This window comes from Sinocyclocheilus rhinocerous, unplaced genomic scaffold (assembly GCF_001515625.1).
Source record: "Sinocyclocheilus rhinocerous isolate Xijiao unplaced genomic scaffold, SAMN03320098_v1.1 scaffold2366, whole genome shotgun sequence".
Taxonomy (NCBI): Eukaryota; Metazoa; Chordata; class Actinopteri; order Cypriniformes; family Cyprinidae; genus Sinocyclocheilus; species Sinocyclocheilus rhinocerous.
Genome location: NW_015640446.1, coordinates 37,668 through 58,459, shown reverse-complemented (window position 1 = coordinate 58,459; position 20,792 = coordinate 37,668). Strand labels below are relative to the sequence as shown.

The 20,792-nt window shown below is 38.1% G+C and overlaps 1 protein-coding gene across 1 annotated transcript in view; it reads left to right on the top strand.

Moving 5' to 3' along the window:
• The window catches only part of LOC107752821 (CUGBP Elav-like family member 2), a 98,517-nt gene that overhangs the window by 60,290 nt on the left and 17,435 nt on the right, over positions 1–20,792 (top strand). Inside the window, exons 4-9 of the mRNA XM_016568887.1 lie at positions 2,176–2,224; positions 4,420–4,554; positions 10,387–10,405; positions 13,649–13,838; positions 16,860–17,081; positions 19,335–19,398. Of these exons, the coding sequence (XP_016424373.1) occupies positions 2,176–2,224; positions 4,420–4,554; positions 10,387–10,405; positions 13,649–13,838; positions 16,860–17,081; positions 19,335–19,398 (679 nt within the window). The remainder of the gene's footprint in view (positions 1–2,175; positions 2,225–4,419; positions 4,555–10,386; positions 10,406–13,648; positions 13,839–16,859; positions 17,082–19,334; positions 19,399–20,792) is intronic.

The following is a 20,792-nucleotide window of genomic DNA, read 5'->3' as shown; positions in this document are numbered from 1 at the left end:
TTTTTAGAACAAATGTGACACTGGACCACAAAACTTAAGTCTTACGTGTCAATTTTTCGAAATTGAGACGTATACATCGTCTGAAAGCTAAATGAATAAGCTTTCCATTGATGCATGGTTTGTTAGGATAGGATAATTGATATCCTAATGATTTTTGGCATAAAAGAAAAATCGATAATTTTGACCCATACAATGTATTTCTGGCTATTGCTACAAACATACCCCAGCGACTTAAGACTGGTTTTGTGCTCCAGGGTCACATATACCTAATTATGGTGACGGTAATACCTTATTAGGTCAAAATATCATTTTAATAAATATGCTCCTTAATAGGTTTTATACACAATATTATATTAAAGGCAGAGTAAGTTCTTGCCTTATCGTTCCGCAGACGTTTTCTTCTTTTGTTTTTTAATCCAACAAACTTGGGTCTTTTAAAACCTTTAAGTAATCTATCCACAGTCCGAAAAAAAAAACGTGTGTCCTACAGGATCAGATGCCTGAGGATGCCAGCAGCAGGGCAAACCAAAAGTCTGTGAGCGCGCGTGTGTGTGTGTGTGTGTGTGTGTGTGTGTGTGTGTGTGGTGAAGGTCAAAGATCAGAGTTGAAATGAAGTAAACGGATATCTCCAGTTATTTCTGACTGCTTTTATAATTTGATCCAACCCATGAGTTATGGAGCTGTCATTCTGTCTTCAGCTGCAGATGTTGACTTTCAGGTTTCTGTATGTGCGTGTTGTGAGAGCAAGCATGTATATTTCATGAGAAACTGGTAACAGAGCATGATCTCTGTAATTAGTGACATGGCCTTTAATGGTAGAAGATGAGAATGCATACGTCCACAAACTCTGTGACGGCCACATGTGAGCACACACACCGTGCAAAGAAGACAGCATGAATATTGGGAGACAGATGCCGTACACACAGAGCCGTGTGTGTGTGTTGGACAGATCTGGTCTCTGGCAGTATATCAAAGCTGGACTCAAACTTGTGGAGTTGACCATGAAGCTGAAGGTGTTACAAGAGGAGGAGAGATTTTGAGAAAGAAAAAGAGAAAATAAATGAGCAACCAAAAGTGGAGGTGTAGGCTTAGCAGATGTTCACACAGAACACGTGCTTGCTTTCAAAGACCGTAAGCACAGCAGAATTGAACAGAACACGGGGGTTTCAAGACTCATGTTTTGAGTTTTTAATGTGAATTTTACAATGGTTTTAATACGGTTAATTTGGCTATTAAGTTTCCTAAAAATTGTGCTAATAAACTAGTTTATCACATCCTTGTGTCGCAACTTTTGTGTATTTGAGCACGCCATCTCTATCTTTCTGTCGCTCGGCTCGGCTAATGTCAGTCCCATGCACTGAACGCGCTCTCCTCCACATCACGAGTAGACACGCCCCTTATTGCTGATTGGCTACAAGTTTGTTTTGCTATTCGGCCCGAATCAGTTTTCTAAAGTATTTTTGAAAAATCACTTACTCTGCCTTTAAGTATTATATTAATACTAATTATATTTTATAAATTTTATAATGTGTGTGCGTGTGTGATATATAGTTGTTGTTGTTGTTGTTTTTGTTTTGGTCATAATGGATAAAAGAAATAACCTTGCTGTGAGACATTTTAGACCAAATGCCTAAATATGGTGATATTGTATTGCAAATTGTCAAAAAGTAGGGGAAATTGTCAAAAACCCTACATGACACAACACCTTAAAAACACATTACTGAAAATACAGTATTACACAATGAAACCCCCCCCAAAGACATCTGCCAGGTTTGTACATAGACTGACAATTGAAGAACTGTGCAGACGAAATGGCAAAATGCGTACGGCAAATTCTTCAAAAAAATTGTTGGCTAGAGATTAAGAGAACAAGAACAAGTGTGCGTGAAAGAAAGATGGAACACAATAAACATTTCATCGGCAAAATGCTGACAAATCACCTTCATCAAACCCCCGACACGCGTACGTCTTCATTCCGCCAGCATCTATCGAGATGAAGAATAGAGTCAGCGGAAAAAATGACGACACATTAACAAGATTACAGCGATAATGTAGAACATCAGTGCGGCAGTGAGACGAGGTTGATTATGTGCTGGCGTGAGCGTTAATGAGTGTGTTGTAGTAAATGTGCCCCGTGTTTGTGTAAATGTAACCCGTGTGTGTCCTGTGTTTCAGATGCACCATCCCATACAGATGAAGCCCGCAGACAGTGAGAAATCTAATGGTGAGTGTTTGTATGCGTCTCTTTTTTTTTTCCTCAGGTCGTCCAACTGTATGTTTGTTCTGGGGGTTTGTCTCTGTGTTTGTGTGAGGGACTGGGAGATGGATGAATTATTGAAACCCAGGAGAGCCGCGGGTCAAGAATAGTTTAAGCGTCTGCCCTGGCAGTGACCCAAACACATACACACACACACACACATACACACACACACACACACATACATAAGCCATATTGCTCACAAAAAAGATTGTATAGATGTGCTTAGGAAGTCAAGTGTAAGGGAGCTGCTGCTTGGCCAGGGGCCCACATTTCCAGAGACTTGAGAGCAGAATGATGATTTAACTATTACACCGTTACTACTATAACCTTCCCATAAAAAAAATAAAATAAAAACATGCCATAATATAGTCTTAATGTAGTACAAATTTGCTTTGCCACTGTTCAAAAGTTTGGGGTCAGTAAGATTTTTATTTTATTTCTAGGCTATTTTATTTCTTTCTTTGATCAGAAATACAGCGAGAACAGCAATATTATTGTGTGTGTGTCTGTGTGAGTGTACCCGTGTGTGTGTGTGTTTGAGCACTGTAACCCATGTGTGTGTGTGTGTGTGTGTGTGTGTGTGTGTGCGTGTGCGTGTGTGTGTGTGTGTGGTTAATCTTCTGATATGACACTGTGTGTGCGTAAAGGCGAAGCCTTTGTAACAGCACTTATCGCTGGCTCATCCTGTCACTGTTAAATGCGCAAACAATTCAAACAGCAAAATAAACAAGTGAGCTATCGATTTCCCAGAGTGCAGCGGCTTGCTTATCGGCCGCCCAGCGGTAAGAGCTGACACATTCTTCATTAAAAAAAATTGGATTACAGTTGCCTCTCTCTTGCTCTCTCTCTCTCTCTCTCTCTCTCTCTCTCTCTCCCTCTCACTCAAGCATACACAAACACACAACTGCAAACCGTCACCGAATATATGATTTCAGTGTTTTGTCTGTATTTTCAATATTTCCTTGTTCACTCCTCTTCCCGTTATGCCGATCAATTCTGATTAGAAACACCTGAAGGTTTTCACATTATCTCACTGCCTCCAAGTTGTAGGAATGTTATTTACTGTATGGAAACTCATTTCTATATCTAAAAATTTAATTGTGGTCACTGTGATATAATGTTAAAAATAAGTAATACATTAACGCTGTAAGATTAAAAATCACAGTTGGTGGATATGAAGTTTTATTTTATTTTATTTTTTATTTACTAGTTTAAAAGTCTTTGAATTTAGTAAAACGATGCATGATTAATCTATGATTAATACACACAGTCATATTATAAGATTTAAAGTCACAATTGGGGGATATGAAGTTGCAAGTATTTATTTGAAGTCATTTATATGAAGTTGCAATTGATCTATTTGTTCATTTATTTATTTAAGCTGGAAATACGATTTGCAAGATTATATTGTAACGTTAAATTGAGCTGAGTGTTTTATAGTCTTACAGTAAGCTGAATGCAAAATCAAATTTGCGAAAAGATTACATACAGTTCCAGTTCCACAGATATTTGTGGAGTATTCCATATGTTCAATGTACACATTTTATCAATTATTGATGAAAAATAGCAATACAGCATGCCAGAAAACACTACTCATTTAGCTGATGAGGTGAGCATCAAAACTACATTTCCCATCATTCTCTATGGCAGCACAAGAATGATAAAATACATAAATAAAGCATCAATTACACACCTAATGCACCTTTTCCTCTTCATTTTGGTGCATTAGCGCTAATAGAGCTTCCTGTCTTTATGGTGAACTGAAAAAGAGAGAAATAAAAATAAAATTGACCAACGCATCCATTTTATTTCGAACATAAACGCACATCACATCATAATTATGGCCTCCGAGCTAGTAAATAGGATCTTCCTAGGAGGACTAGAAGGCAGCACATGCAGATTACGAGCAAAAGAGAGCACTCGGGCGTTCAGGAACCGGTATCGAAGTCAAGGTATCGGTATCGATATCGGAAAATTTTGAACGATACCCAGCCCTACTCGGGTCATTGAAAGAAAAGATCAACGAGAACCAAGCGAAAATTAGCGGTTGTGTGTGTCTGGGCTTGATGTGCTAATGAGACGCTGATCACATACAGCCGTAACATATTTTTTACCACACGTTGGTCACATTTGTTTTCTCCACCCTTCTTTTCTCTCAGCGGTGGAGGACAGAAAGCTGTTCATCGGCATGGTGTCGAAGAAATGCAACGAGAATGACATCCGGGTCATGTTCTCTCCTTTGGGACAGATCGAGGAGTGCCGTATCTTGAGGGGACCAGACGGACTCAGCCGAGGTGAGACACATGCACATATAACTGTATTTGTTTTTACATTTTTAAGGGAACATATGATGGAAAACAGGATTTTTTCTTGCACTTTTGAAATAAGTTTGATGTTTACTCCAAAATTTTCAACGCAAATGTGAAACTAACACTGTGAGCTAACCAGTTGCGAGGCAATGAAGCATTACACTGGGTAGCCACGCCCACATTGAAATTTCATTGGTCCAATAAAGCTTTCCATGTAACTAAATAGTAAAAATAAATAAATAAAATAAATCCTGATTGGCAGTGATTGTTTCGCGTTGCATAGAATTTCACTTTTTATGTGAACAGACTGGATGTCACAACTGTGACATCATAACCATAAGCTCATTAACATATGACCGCCCATTAATTATTAAGCAGCTTGTGCTGTCCTTACGAACAACAGAGTGAGCTATCAATAAAACCTCTTAGCAATTTGTAACTATTGTACATTTTGGCGAATCGGCGGCTAATTTCGTTGACTTCGTACAATCTCATTTCACATTATCGGAGTTATATTTATGTTTAGGGTTGATTTTTTTTTTTTTTCCATAAAAAACGTATGTTTCTTTTGTACATTTCACATCATATGAATTCATACGAAAGCAACGCCTCATAAAATAATTACATTATTCTGTGAAATCGGGTTGGAACTACAGCAGTTTGACATTTAGCCAATCATCACAGGGCTTATTTAAATATAGAGGTCTTAAAGGTACAGTAGCAAAATCAGCCTGTTTAGTTATAAAGAGTGTGGAAAATGCTTATAAAAACTATTTTATGAGGGGTTTTGGTGCAAGAAACTAATTTTACATGTGGACTTGTAACACAAGTGTAGAATACAACTCTTTATATGGAGCACATGCTTGTGTTTTTATAATTCATTAAAGGGATATTCAAGTTTAGATCCATTGTGGATTAACATTGACCGTATTTTTAACTTGTACCTTACCTTAAAAAAAAAAAAAAGTGATTTAATTGCACTTAAAAAGACTTAAGTCTTTGGGGCATCTGTTGTACACTTTCCCCTTAGGCCTCCATTGTAAGTGCAAAACTGTCACCGCTTTTTGTTTGTGAATACAGCCATCTTTTATCACTCGTTTATCCTCCTCATCCACTCCCCTAGTTGTCCCTCCATCCTCCGCTCATTCGCGTTACTCCTCAGCAGTCCGTCTTTTCTCCTGTCCTCATGAATATTTTAATTCCACAGGAGATTAACTTTATTCCCTGAGCTCGTGGTTGGAGATATATTTGAAATGCTTCTATGAGAGAAACTACCACCCCCTCCCATAAAAAAGGATTGGATGAATAAATAGATGAGCAAATGTGTACGTAAAGGAGGTGTAAGGTAAATCCCACGGACTAGGACAACTTTAAAAGCGCTCTTGTGCCGCTATTAAAGCGTTCTATCAAGCATCATTGAACTTCACTATTAATAAAATATAGATCAGGCCACATGTGAGCACAGTGCCCTGGGAGCTACCCCACTTTCTTCAAAAAAACTCTCATCTTTCGCTCTCTCTATCCCTCCATATCGCACGTCTTCCTTATTCATTCTCTTTTGATGACACTGACAGTTAATTGCGTTGTTTTTGCCACAACTATTGGCACATTTGAGGGAAAATGTACAGGCAGTTGCTCATTATTATAAGAAAAACACCTGACGGCGAATTAACTAAATGGACATAAAATAGTTATTTGACCTAAAAATAATTATAATATGTAAAAAGAAAAAAAAAAAAAATATTATGAGATGGGGAACTAGCAGAGGAAATCAGTTGACTAGGACAATTATGCCATTTTGCGCTCATTATGCCAAAAGAAATTGACCCCAGAATGCTGCGATTGACCAATCACCATCAAGTATTCCAGAGGGCTGCGTAATAAGAATAATTAATCGCTTTCTTGGAAATACTTTCATTCTGTCTCATCGTTAACAGCTTCTTATCTCAACAGATCATAGTTCATTCAAACCGTGAACGAACTCTGTAGTCGCAGGTCAGCAAAAACGAGGACTTTGAGAGTTGAAAGAGAAAGTTTTTTCCGCGTTTCTCCCCTACGAGACTGTTTCTCTAGAGTTTCGCACCCTGCCAGTGCTCACAAATATCACCTTTAGAGTGTCCAAAACTGCTTTAATGATGAGGCTAATTAAACAACTCTTATAAAAATAAACGGGCTTTCATTCTGCTTTCACTCGTGGCGAAGCTCCGGTTCACCGGGGCCAGATTCACCCGCTCTGAAGACAGAAAGGAGGTTGTATCAGAGCGATAGTGAAGAGAGAGATGCTAATGAGAAGAAGAGAATAAAGGTATGTCCGCTGGAGCAGGTAGACTGTGCCAGCAGATATACAGCGCAACCGTGTGGTCGTAAAACCGCATTGCAGTGTAGAATTATTGCTGTAAAATGTAAAACGACATGATGCTTTTCCAGCAAATAGTAAATGGGTGGATCTTAAGATCTGAAAAAGTAAGGTATGGAACCTGTTTTATAAAATATTTTATTCAATTACACAGGCCTAAGGACCACAAGGACTTAACACTGCTTTTAAAAAAAACAATCACTGTTTAAAGAAAGAAAAAAAAACGTTATATAAAAATAATTATGTAAAAAGAAAAAAAAAAAAAATATTATGAGATGGGGAACTAGCAGAGGAAATCAGTTGACTAGGACAATTATGCCATTTTGCGCTCATTATGCCAAAAGAAATTGACCCCAGAATGCTGCGATTGACCAATCACCATCAAGTATTCCAGAGGGCTGCGTAATAAGAATAATTAATCGCTTTCTTGGAAATACTTTCATTCTGTCTCATCGTTAACAGCTTCTTATCTCAACAGATCATAGTTCATTCAAACCGTGAACGAACTCTGTAGTCGCAGGTCAGCAAAAACGAGGACTTTGAGAGTTGAAAGAGAAAGTTTTTTCCGCGTTTCTCCCCTACGAGACTGTTTCTCTAGAGTTTCGCACCCTGCCAGTGCTCACAAATATCACCTTTAGAGTGTCCAAAACTGCTTTAATGATGAGGCTAATTAAACAACTCTATAAAAATAAACGGGCTTTCATTCTGCTTTCACTCGTGGCGAAGCTCCGGTTCACCGGGGCCAGATTCACCCGCTCTGAAGACAGAAAGGAGGTTGTATCAGAGCGATAGTGAAGAGAGAGATGCTAATGAGAAGAAGAGAATAAAGGTATGTCCGCTGGAGCAGGTAGACTGTGCCAGCAGATATACAGCGCAACCGTGTGGTCGTAAAACCGCATTGCAGTGTAGAATTATTGCTGTAAAATGTAAAACGACATGATGCTCCTTTTTTGTCCTATCATTTAATTTTAATCAAAAAACATTAAAATGCAATTAAAACATGCAGTGAATACACTTCTTCTATGTGGAGCATCTTTTAATTTCTGAATGTAAAATTACTATTGGTATTTTTTGGTTAGGGGGTTGGGAAGAGTAACTTTTTATTTTTTTTATATTAAAAGTTTTTTTTTTTTTAAATATGTCTATATAAAGACAATATTAAAATATCGAATAATAATAAAATAAAAAATATAAAATAATTTGACCTTTTTATGGCAGAACAACGTTAGTTCAAATTGTGAAATGTCATGTGGTGCGACTCCCCAAAAACAAAAATAACATTTGTGAATGAATAATTAATGATATTTGTAAAAGAAATACTGTTTTCCTAAAAAAAAAAAAAAGTATATATATATATATTTTTTTTTTTCTTTTTTTTTTTCTCGATGATTAAGATGTCCACAGTGTAGGAAAAGTGTTATTTTTACTTGGTTACACCACGTCACACCATGTGACACTATGTGACATATAAAATGTAAAAAAATTAAAATTAAAAAATTAATCTTTTTCTGAAAACATACAAAGCCAACTCTAAGAACTTTGTATGCATGCAATTGGATTTTTAAAAAATTGTTATTATTATTAATTTTTTATTTTAATTATTTATTTATTTTTCTTTTGGATGTCATTGACCACTTATGAGATGAGCAACCACTATGTCCTCATTTCTAATGGGAAAGTAAAGATTTTCTTAAAGAATCAAGGTGGAAATGTGGTGGTATTTATCATATGTAATTGTGAATGTTGACTCTACTGTATTTTGTACGCAAATTATGTACTGTGGATCATGAATAACGTTAAAGTGTTTCCAGAAAGTACTACTTATTTAGCCAATTTATGAGCTGACAAGTTTGTGTGAAAAACTACATTTCCCATCATTCTTTGTGGCAGCACGAGAATGTTGCTGTAGGAAAAGAGAGAAAGTAATATGAAATTGCCCATCATGTCCATGTTATTCTGGCCAACAACATTTGGACACAGATCACATTGTAAAATAGAGTTTCCGAATTTAAAAGGAACCATTTACGAAAAGACAGGACGCCAAGTCTTTGTTCTTTCCTCTCCTCCATTCTTTCCCTTCTATCTCAGCGTATTCGCATATGTAGACATGTGAGAAGTAGTTAACCTATTAACTAGACTGCCCATGCATGCGCGTGTGTGTGTCCTCCATATGTATAAATGTGCTGGACTGCACAATAGAGTAGAGCTCTTCAAACAGGGCTGCGTTTTCCCCCAGCATGCCTCCATATGGCCTGTTCTTCTGGCTCCCGCTTGCACCGCTTCGGTTCCAAGACTTCTTGTCCCAGATGCCATTGCAAACTCTCCCGAAACACACACTCCCCTCCAGGGATTGTTCGCCTTGATTACAGTTGTTTAAAAAGAAAGAAATTGGGTGTGTTTGTACATATTTATGAAAAGACCGAATATTAATGAAACTGGGTTGGTGGGGATATCAATAGTACAGGTACAAGTAAAATAATTTGGTATGAAAATATTGTGCATATATTTGGCCTTGCAGTTCAAATTCAGCTTATGAGATGTGCCACTATTTTGATAATATTAATAAGCAGTAATAATGATCAGAAAAAAAGAGAAAATCACTCACTGATCTTGATTTGTTTCTTTGTTTGCCTGAATAATTCCATTACTAATTTGAAGCATTAAATTTCATGTTTTAATTTAATTTCTTTTTAAATCATTGTTTTAATTTAGAAGGATAGTTCACCGCAAAAAAATGAAAACTGTCATCATTTACTCAAACTGATGTTGTTCAGACGTTCGTTCATCTTCGATACACAAATATTTTTTAATCAAACCTGAGAGATTTCTCTGTCAGAATTCTGTCAAAACTTTCAAGCTTCAAAAAGTTCATAAAAACATCGTAAAAGTAATCCAAGACAGAGTTACATTTTTGGATGAACTAAACCTTTAATTTATTATTTATATTAATGTTTAAGTTTTTAAATAAAGTATGTTCGGTTATCAGTCATGTTAGTTTTTGTTGTAGTATCAAAATTAAAATCGAGAATCAAGAAATTTTACTGGTATTGGTATGAACAATTGTAATTTTGGTATTACAGTAACCCTACAGGTACAATGTACACATGTGTGTGTGTGTGTGTGTGTGTGTGTTAAAACTAGCCGCACATTCTAACCCCATACTGTAATTTCCAAGCCATCACACCAGACGAAACTAAAGAACTGGTTCCATTGCTGACATTATGTTGAGTGTGTGTTTTGAGATGTTGAATGTTGAATGTTTATCTGAAGCTGAATGTTGAATGTTGGTTGTTTTATTCTAGCAAGTGTATAGCACTGTTGTCTGCTGTGTTCTTTGTACGATCTTTGTTTTTTGGCTTTATAACAACCTGTCCAACCCTTTTGTCTTGTTTTGTTTCTCTCTCGTCTCTCCTCCTTCCTCTCCTCTCCTCCCTCCCACGTTCCTCCCCTCCCTCCTGCAGGATGTGCGTTTGTCACGCTGTATGTCTCTCTCTCTCTCTCTCTCTCTCTCTCTCACTCTATCTCTGCTCTGTTCCAAAACATAGTGAGCTACCTACCTACGTAGGCAGCGTTTTAAGGGAGCACTCCCGCTGCAAAAGTTGTTCCAAAAGATGCTTTCTTTTGGTCGTCCTTATAACTTTCTTCTGACCAAATTGTAATGTACACTTTGAGAAGACAATTTCATATTGCATTGTGTCACAGTGGAAAAAAAATCCTTCCAAGATGGCATGCAATGCAGTAAGTAATAATATAATTCATCACATAGCATCAATAAAAATAGTTATTTCTAATTAAAAGCAACCATTTTAATTTTTGCTTACTTATTGGAGTGTTTTTGTTAGCTTATATATGTTCAGTACTAAAATAGTTATGTCTAATTAAAATGAACTATTTTACCTAGTTTTTGTTTGTTTGTTTTGTTCATTAGAGTGTTGTGCTGTTAGCTTAGCAACATGCTAATGTAAAACTCTATTGTAAGTCAACTGTGAGTTGAGTCTGGCTTTCACATTAGATTCCAGTTTGTTAGACTTTGAACACACACAAATTTGTCACATTATCCAATATAAAGCTGCTGAGTTTGAAACTGAGCTAGTCTCTACACTATTGATAATGGACAATGCAGTTTTGCTAATGTGACCAGAGTATTGTTGTTTGCTTAGCATAATGCTAATGTGTACACATTTACCATTGTACCATTTTTTTTCTTCTCTGCTTTGTTTCGCTTTGCTAGCTTATTCCCTGTTGAAAAAACCAGCATATGCTGGTTAGGTATGTTTTGACGCTGGGATGCTGGTTTAAGCTGGTCCTTTGCTGGTTTAAGCTGGTCCTTTGCTGGTTTAAGCTGGTCCTTTGCTGGTTTAAGCTGGTCCTTTGCTGGTTTAAGCTGGTCCTTTGCTGGTTTAAGCTGGTCCTTTGCTGGTTTAAGCTGGTCCTTTGCTGGTTTAAGCTGGTCCTTTGCTGGTTTAAGCTGGTCCTTTGCTGGTTTAAGCTGGTCCTTTGCTGGTTTAAGCTGGTCCTTTGCTGGTTTAAGCTGGTCCTTTGCTGGTTTATGCTGGTCATGTGCTGGCAAAGGACCAGCATAAACCAGCAAAGGACCAGCTTAAACCAGCATCCCAGCGTCAAAACATACCTAACCAGCATATGCTGTTTTTTTCAACAGGGTTGTTAAAGGCTTGTTGCTTGTAGCTTGTTGTTAAAGGGATAGTTCACCTTCAGTTGCTGGTCCCCATTGACTTCCATAGTATGGAGAAAAAACACTATGAAAGAGAACACTATGGGGACCAGCAGCTGAAGGTGAACTATCCCTTTTAACAACATGCTAACATTAATTTCACTTAGGATGCTCCTAGGCAAATAGACAGTAAAGCAGCTTACTTGATTTAAGAACAGAGCCTCTCTTGCTCTCTCTATCTTCTTCTCTCTCATTTCTGTTTGAATTGGCGGCCAGTATTACTACCTTGTACAGATTCTAATATTTTCCCTATGAAGTTCTAAGTTGAAACAAGATGACACTTTTTCAAACAGAATTTTCCCTCAGTCACTCACTTTTCTACAGAACTTTCAACGCCATATTAAGCGCCTCTTCGCTCCCTGTTATTACTGTCAGGCATTGCCAAAACCACCCCTGGCCAAACGGGTCAAACCAAGAAGTACCCCCCGCACCCACCATGCAACCAATCTGCCATTAGCAGATGGGTCTCACGGTGACGATGTCACAGACGCTTTAATAACAGCCCTCCGACGGGCCTTGCATTGTGATTGCCCTGTAGAATGCCGGAGAGTTTAGCAGTCCGTATCAGTGCCTGTCAAAATGTCAAAGCTCTGACACACCAAATCAGAGGGTGCTGACAGCTGTCTAATACAGGGCCCTAACTATTTGACTGTGTGTGTGCGACTTTAGGTTTGTGCACGCATGTCACCACTCCACAAATTTCCCATTGCATGTTAAGTTAACCCTTGCATATACTCAGTTTTTAACACCAATGCCCGGTTTTAAAGACCACCTTTTAACCAATCAGAAATCACTGACACTATTGGATGTAAGCTGTTTTCTCTAGCCTCTGAAGGCCTGTAATTATCAATTTGTGGCTAAATTTACAAATATATTCATCCTTCATCTAGCTGACCATGTATAAATGATACCCCTCACCCACCGTAAGCTACATCTTTTCCGCAAAGGGAAAGTAATTACCCGGTTTAGATGAGTGAGTGAGTAAATTGTGTTGGGCTGTTGGTTGTTTTCGGCCATCTCTCCACCCTCCACTCTCACCGAGGAATTTGTGGCCTTTCTGAATGTCATGACTTAATGAAAACGGATATGACAGAGGGTGGTCATGCATGTGCCTGGGTACACGCATATAGTTGCGAGTGGCCTTGCTGCTCTAGTTTCGTCTCAAAGGGTTGTTTTCAGTGCTGTGGTTTGCAATAGTCTCCCTGGACATTCATCTCGTTTGATATGTTTGTCTCTTTTTATCTCTGTGATGGCGTTACTGTGTTTTTGTGGTGTGTGTGTATGTGTGTCTCTCCACAGATGCACGCTCATTTACGCCTGTATATTTCATGGGAGTGTGTGCATGGCAACCCAGGTCATATATCTCTCTAAAATTTAACAAAATATATATAAAAATAAATAAAGTATATATATACATATATATATATATATATATATACAAACATATATTGCAGAGCAAAAATATATTCCATTGTTAAATTTTCTATGATAAAACAATAACTGTACATGAGTGTAATGTGTGTATCCATGTACAATTGGATATACTTACAGTAGTTGTATAATTTGTTATTAGTTATTAATTATTCATTTGTTAATCCAAGTTATGCTGTGATATTGAGATTTATGAAACCTGTGAGGTTTTTGTGGTTTACAACAGTTTGGTGCAAAGACAAGCCTAATTACTATTTGGTCAGCCAAAGGAAAATAAATAGACTGCTCTATTTACAAGCACAAATGACACATTTTCATGTCTGGTGTGAAAGGTTAACAGGAATCCTTAATAACCACCACAAACATCAGACCGAAATGATTTGACGAACACAAAATTATGTCAAAATCCCTAACCACTGCTTTAAACCTAACCTTATAATTTGATTGGTTAATACAAGAGTTGTTTGAACACCAACATGGATTCAGGAAATCACAGCAGGCCATCAAGTGATCTTAGCAAGCAACTTCCTCCCAACAGTTTGTTTTGAGACTCTGAGAAGGTACCCCTCAGAGATTAAAGGCCGTACTGCAGCTGACCTTCTCTTGTCTCTCCGTCTGATCAAGAATTACGAGCGAAGAGAAGGCTTCAGCATCCAGAAGGTGGAGGGGAGCCTCACAGATTCATCTCCACCCACAGCTTACTCTGGTCCAGCTCACGCTGAGGCTGAGGAAGGCTTTAATCACCCGAGGGCACAAACCGCAGGGCCGGGCCCAAAGTCACACCGGAGCGCTAAACAGTTGTTAGGCAACAGGAAGTAGGAGATGCAGGGGCGAGAGGCCCAAATAAATTAATGGCAGAGGAGAGGGTTGTTGTAATAAAGCACGCAGACTAGAGGGCTGAGGCTTGGCCGTAGATCTGCAAAGTAAGTGGATGTGCCTCAGATTTACAGGACGGCCGAGTTCATTGCACATGCAGTGCGTGTAGTGGTGCAATGAAGGGTGGAGGGGAGAGATGCATAAATCAGAGGCACGGCGTGGAGGCCGAGGATGGGGATCTTACACAAACACCACACTAACCTCTTCGAACACAAAGAGAAAGAACAATATAACAACGTTCTCAACGGTTTTGGTGCACGGGCCATTTTTTATGGTCCAAAATTCTTACGACCCCATAAGCGTTACAGAATTAAAATAATATTTTGAGTTTAATACTCAAAATAAGCTCAGTTGACAGCATTTGGGGCTAATGTTGATTACCACAAAAAGTATTTGCATAAAAAATAAGTTTGGATTACAATGAGGCACTTGCAGTGCAATGAAAGTGAATATGGGTAATTTGTAAATGGTAAAATGTTTTAAATGTAAAGTCGGCAACACGTCTGATGAAGAGCCTGCATGCTCGAAACGTCACACACGCTATGCGACAGTTTTTTAAATACATTTTTGATACTTTTCACAGATCACAGATAATAGTTTTGATGTACTCTGCTTGACTGAAACCTGGCTAAAACCAAATTATTATATTGGTCTAAATGAGTCTACTCCACCAAGCTACTGTTATAAGCATGAGCCCCGTCAGACTGGTCGTGATATATATATATATATATATATATATACTGTATATATAAATAGTATTCATGTATTCATTCTCAATAAGGAATGTATAAATCCAGACCAAAGTGTTGTACGATTAACATAGAAAAGAAAAAACATAAAACAAGAACCCAAGGGATCAACTAAAACACACACAATCTGTCCTTAAAAAAAAAAAAAAATTTTAGGGGGGCAAATGTGAACTGGGCATGTTTTTGTAAGATTAACCACGGTCAAGTGTTACTGATTTTAACAGTTAACTTAAGCTAACATTTTAGCTTCATTCTACTACTTTCACATTAGTCGAAGCCTGTGGAGAGTATTTGTGTGTAGGAGAGAAAGACTGAGACAAAGCCAGTGAGTAATGAGATTTTTTAGGTCTCTTGAGATGTTCACACGGCGATGGCACCACTCGATTGACAGCTTGAGTTAAATCTCCTTTTTTCCACCCCTTACAAGTTTTATTTTTACCTCCCCTCTGTCTGAAAGCAGAAATAAGAAAATCAGCTTTCCGAATGGAAGGAACACTGTAGAACGCTCCGGGTGGATGTGAGGTATTCCACATCCAAGAAACTCTAAAATGTTCTCTTTCGCACACACACACACACCCTCGCGTTCTAGAGGGTCTGTGATCTTTCATCTTTTTTGTCAGACTGTGGTTTGCAGTTTAGAGAGAGCACAATAAAAGCGGTAGAGTGATTTATCAGAGTGAATCAGCACCTGTAAGGTAGAGACAAGAGACAGAGATGTAGAATAATTGCCTTGAAGCACTCGTCTCAATCTTTCGTCCTCTTGTGGCTCCATATGGCTGCCCTGCGTTAGCTGCTGTTGCCTGAGGAACATCTTTGATATTAATACATGTAATGGTGTTGCTGAATGTTCTTACTGAATGTTCTTACATTCACAAAGTCTGTTTTCTGTAACGTGCGCTTATGTGTTTGCGTCAAAAAAGGAGAAAATTCTGTTATGAATCTGCAAGGTGATGATTTCAATTTTGGTCTGTTCCTCACACAAAGCAGTCAAAGTCTTTAGAAGACTTTGAATATAGCAAGTTGTTTGTGTGGACTTACATTTTTGTTATGGTACATCTTGAGTGAATCTCATGCCCAGGTCAGATTTTATCCCAAACTAAGAAAGAATGAAGAAATTATGTTTTGCTTAAATAAAAGGAAAGCTGTTTTGAATCATGAAAAAAAAAAGCTAATTAAGCACAATTCCTTACCATAGTTCTTATTGCCATAATGAAAAAAATGCATTATTGTAATAAAAAAGATATTTAAATTAAGTATTTTTGTTGTTGTAACTGTCTTCAATTTATGCAAATTACATTACAGTAAATTACTGTATTATAGTAATTGGGATCTGATTAGAATCACAATGGAGAATAAAATGTATATATTTAAGTTGTAAAATATCTGTCTTTATGCAGATTTCAATAAAACAATAGCATTGTGTTAGTTCTAATTTAGTAATTAGAATCTAATGAGAATCACTACTGACAATAAAGGGAATTACAAAATAAAAATAGGCAAAAAAAAAAGAAAGAAAGGAAAGAGTCCTTTTGAATGAATGGAGTAAAAAGTACCTTTTGGACCTTTTTATATTAGAGATTTTTGTACGTGACATTTTGCTCAGCCTTTGTGGGGGAAAAAAAAACGTTTTCGAGGAACGTAATGGTAAGTAGATCATGAGGAAATGTTACATTTTGGTTGAATAACCCATTCAAGAACTAACACATCACTTGATATGCACACACACCCTTCTCATTATATTCTGACCCCCAGGTCTTTAGTTAAACGGGCATCACAGGTCAGCCTCATGATGTTTAGATTTGTTTGTTTTCGTCGGGGAGAGAGACAGAAAGCGCGAGAGATTAGCAGAAATGCGGCAGGTCTAGGGTACAGTGAGGGCTGTGGGGTGGGAGATCTCGCTCGCTCTCTCAGACAGATGATGAAATAGTTTTATAAAGCAGGAAATCGCTTTCCTGGGAAATAAAATCAGCAGCACAGCACAGAACTCTCATTTCACCAAGAACTCCCGTCGCTCCAGCGGTTGTGTGTGTGTTTGTGCAGTACCACTGCACATGATCATTGCTCTTTTAGATATTTAGCGTTCCCTCTTTTTTTACCCCTCTTCCTTTTACACTTTTCTTCTCTCTCTTTCAATCTGTCCACACAGGGCTGCTCCTCCCCCATGGTGGTGAAGTTTGCCGACACGCAGAAGGATAAGGAACAGCGGCGGCTGCAGCAGCAGTTGGCGCAGCAGATGCAGCAGTTGAACAGTGCGTCTGCCTGGGGCAGCCTGACCGGCCTGACTGGCCTCACCCCGCAGTATCTGGCAGTAAGAGGACACACCCACGCAGCCCTGCCAACCAGCAGCACAGCCAACGCAGCCGCCGCAGTCAGTCACTGTCTCCGCCCACCTGCCCCGCCCCCTCCTCTCTTGATCTCTCTGAGCCAGTCTTAACCCTTTCCAAATCTCTCATCTGTTGAACTTCGATCGCGCCTTGATCGAAACCAGTCCCCATACTCAGTTGTGAAGGGTGGTGCTGCCATTTAGAAGCTGTTAGGACAGTGGTTCTTAACCAGGGGGCCTCATCAAACGTCCAAGGGGGCCTCAAGACTTGAAATGATTTAAAATAAGACAAAACAAGCATTTAAATAAACTAATACACATGAAAATCAAGATATTCTTATTTTAATTCATACTCTCAAAAACAGTTTTTTGTTTCTTGAAATAACCAGGTTTCCCACTGTCTAGAAAAAAAAGTGTGAATTTAAAAGTGTGATTTATAAACCTGGAAAAGTCATATAAATATAAAAAAATCATATAACTCTAGTACCATATATATGTATGCAAATATACATTTTCTGGTTATGCCAAGCTCTAAAATATTTTATTTGATAGAAATTGTGATGAAAACATATTTTAGATAATCCTTATCTTTAATCCTTTTCTAGTAAATCACAAGCAGGCAAAGTCATGGGGGGCCTTTGAATATTGTTGTGGACAATGGGGGGCCTTAGAGTCAAAAAGGATGAGAACCACTGCATTAGGGGCTACAATTGCTCCAGCTTTCTTATTACTTTCAAGAAGGTTGACAGAGAGGGGACAGTTTTTAAGCAGCCTTGGTTTCAAAAGTATTTTTTGTATTTGTTTTCTTCATTGGCATTTTTAAAATCTATAGTAAAAAGCCTAATAAGGCCATGATCCCAAACCAACCAACGCTGAGATCAATCACCACAATTCAACATTTCATCCCATGGCATGATGCATTGCAAAGAATGTAGGCCTAATCAAATAAAAATGAAACAAATGTTTAAAAATGTAATTAATTATAATTATATAAATAATACATATACAATTAATATAGGAACATATACTAGGCTTGAACAATTATGCTAGGTCTGTCTTAAAAGGTTTATGCAATATTATTAAACATATTTTCCTCTGTAGAGAAAATGAAAGAGATTTTTATTTCCAGAACCCGGCTTGGGTTGTGTTGTGTAATTGGATTGGGTTGAGGACAATGCATAAATTCCCTGTTTCACTCATCCCCCTCTTCATCCGCCTAAATATAAAGAGGATATAACAAGGTGGTGACATTTACTTGCGTTTTAGTCAATAAGGACAGTGGGTGAGGATTTAAAGGACTATGCAAGAGCATTGGGACAGGGCCATCTCTCCCACTATTCCGCTTCTCCTTTTTCTGCCTTTTTTCACTTCCCTGTCATTTTGAGGTTACATTTAGCTTTTAAGCAGTCTGAGGAGTCTAACTCAATGTCATCCTAATCCTCTAGAGTCATTTAGAGTCTGCTTTCCTCTCCCCTTTCATGTGCAGAAACTGCCCAGGACAGCAACACACTGCCAACAGAACTGACGGGTGACTCTTAGCATGACCGTTTTCACTGGCACCGATGTATGAGGCTAATACCTTGAAGTGGTCCTCAAGTCTTTTATGATTTTGTTCCTCTGAATATTTTTACATGGCTTTCACTCTCAGCACTATGTGTTATGTAAATCGCAAATGATTGTTTTAAAAGACCACGGAGTCCACAGTTAGAGTTATTTCTTGACTAAAATATATAAACTGATTTAGCTTGATAACCTTTCTAACACAGTATTTTAATTATCCTCTCTGTGTTAAAGCCACAGAAAAATCAATAAATGTATCAATAAATCAATAAATTAAACCTTAAACTGAGTTTTTGTCCTAGCCAGTTGCATCGCAATAATGTGCTATGCCACAAGCCATTTTGTTGCGCTAAGAAGTTCTATTAACATTAGACAGCACATATGTTGTGTATTAGAAATCAAATATATTTTAATTGGCTGTGATTTTGATGGTATGAATACATTTATTACACGAAAATATTTTGTTTAATGCAAAACTAGAGCGGGCCCAATCTTAATACTTGAGGAACACCAGTTGCTAAAAAACTCGAAATAACAGATAGAGGCTTTTGTGTTGCTTTACTGTTGACAGACTGCTCACTCCAGACAACATGAAACATGAAAACAAACCACAATGTTTCATCTATATTTAGCTAACACTAGCTCCTTCAAACATTATCCTTATATATCCATCACCATAGGCCAATACATAATAGTGATTACACATTAATGGTCTGTTTCTCTCTCTTTTTCTCACAGTTGCTTCAACAAGCAACCTCCTCCAGTAACCTAGGAGCGTTCAGTGGCATTCAACAGATGGCAGGTGAGATACTGAACTCAGATCTGTTAACCCAACTAGCCCCATTGTAACTCCGCAACTAAACTTCCATCACCCCTACTAAACCATTCAAACCAGCTCTGGATTGCATTTAAAAAAAAAACAACAAAAAAAACAGTTTGACACCTCAACCCTGAGCAGATCCAGGATCAGCAGATGTTCGGCTGAGCTAAACATTCTCATCCTGCCTCAAAGTTTAGATTCAACATGCTTGGCTTTATACAATGTGCAGCACAACTGGACACATTGTAATGATTGTAAGTGTATGTGTGTGTCAGAATTTGATGATGAACTGAGACTTGATTGATCACATAAAAGCCATTCTTTCCACGCCTGTTCCGATGTGCATCAAACCCTTTTTTTTGTTTCTTGGAAGATAAATTTGTCTCATCATCAAATCACATCTCTTTGCCTGAGCTCTGTGAGGCTTATGGGAGACCAAATCATGATGATATGCCCCATCAACCCTCAGATGTTCTCAGCTTTTTACATTTTCACTTTAGCAGTTCTCAAAGAAGAGGAAAAATGAAAGTACCCTTATCCAGATAGGCCACTTATCACAGTTTGTTTATGCCATGAATACTGTCAAATTCGCCAGAAACCCGCAGAGAATTCAGCAACTCAAGATGGATTCCTCATCGAAGCAACATGATATGTTATTCTATCTTCACGGTGACTTGGTTTAGCACTCTGGAATATGATTAGTGTTTTACAACATCTGCCAATGAGCTCATGCTTACTCCAGCTGTTAGACAGGTGCATGTTGTTCTCTCTTTGACAGTTTTTATGCCTCCAACATTATGCTAGATGCAACAAAAAATTTAAGTTCCTCTTTGCTCACTTTCCTTCTTTTTTACATTTTCAATGTTTTTTCGCTGTCTTGTGCGTTACATTCCCAGTGTGCGTCTCTGTTCTTGTCAGGTCTTAATTGTGGTCTGTTTATCAAGCTGCCAGGCCTTCAAGGAAAATGAAATATTTATAGAACGCGCTCTCGCCTAATTGCAAGAAAAAGAACGTATTAGCATCCAAAATGGCTTACAGTGTGTGTAGGATGAGTGCCTTTATCTCCTAAAGCCTCCCCCCCCCTCCCCCGACAACAGTTTTGCACACCAGAGAGTGGCTTCCTCATTAATGTAGGCTCTTGTGGAGAGGGTGAGCAGGACTGTGGTGTTTTTGTTTACCATTATGAAGAGTTCTGGAAGCTCTTGTTTAAGTTTAGTGGTACATCTGTGACAGCCTCTCAGCGAGAATGAAGTTCACATCGAGCCAAACCAGCAGCAGCTGTCATCATAAAATTAAAGAGCGAGAAATTCCCACATTACCATAACAATTGAATTTTCTGGACCTCATTTTATTAAAGCAATATATTCTCCCAAAAC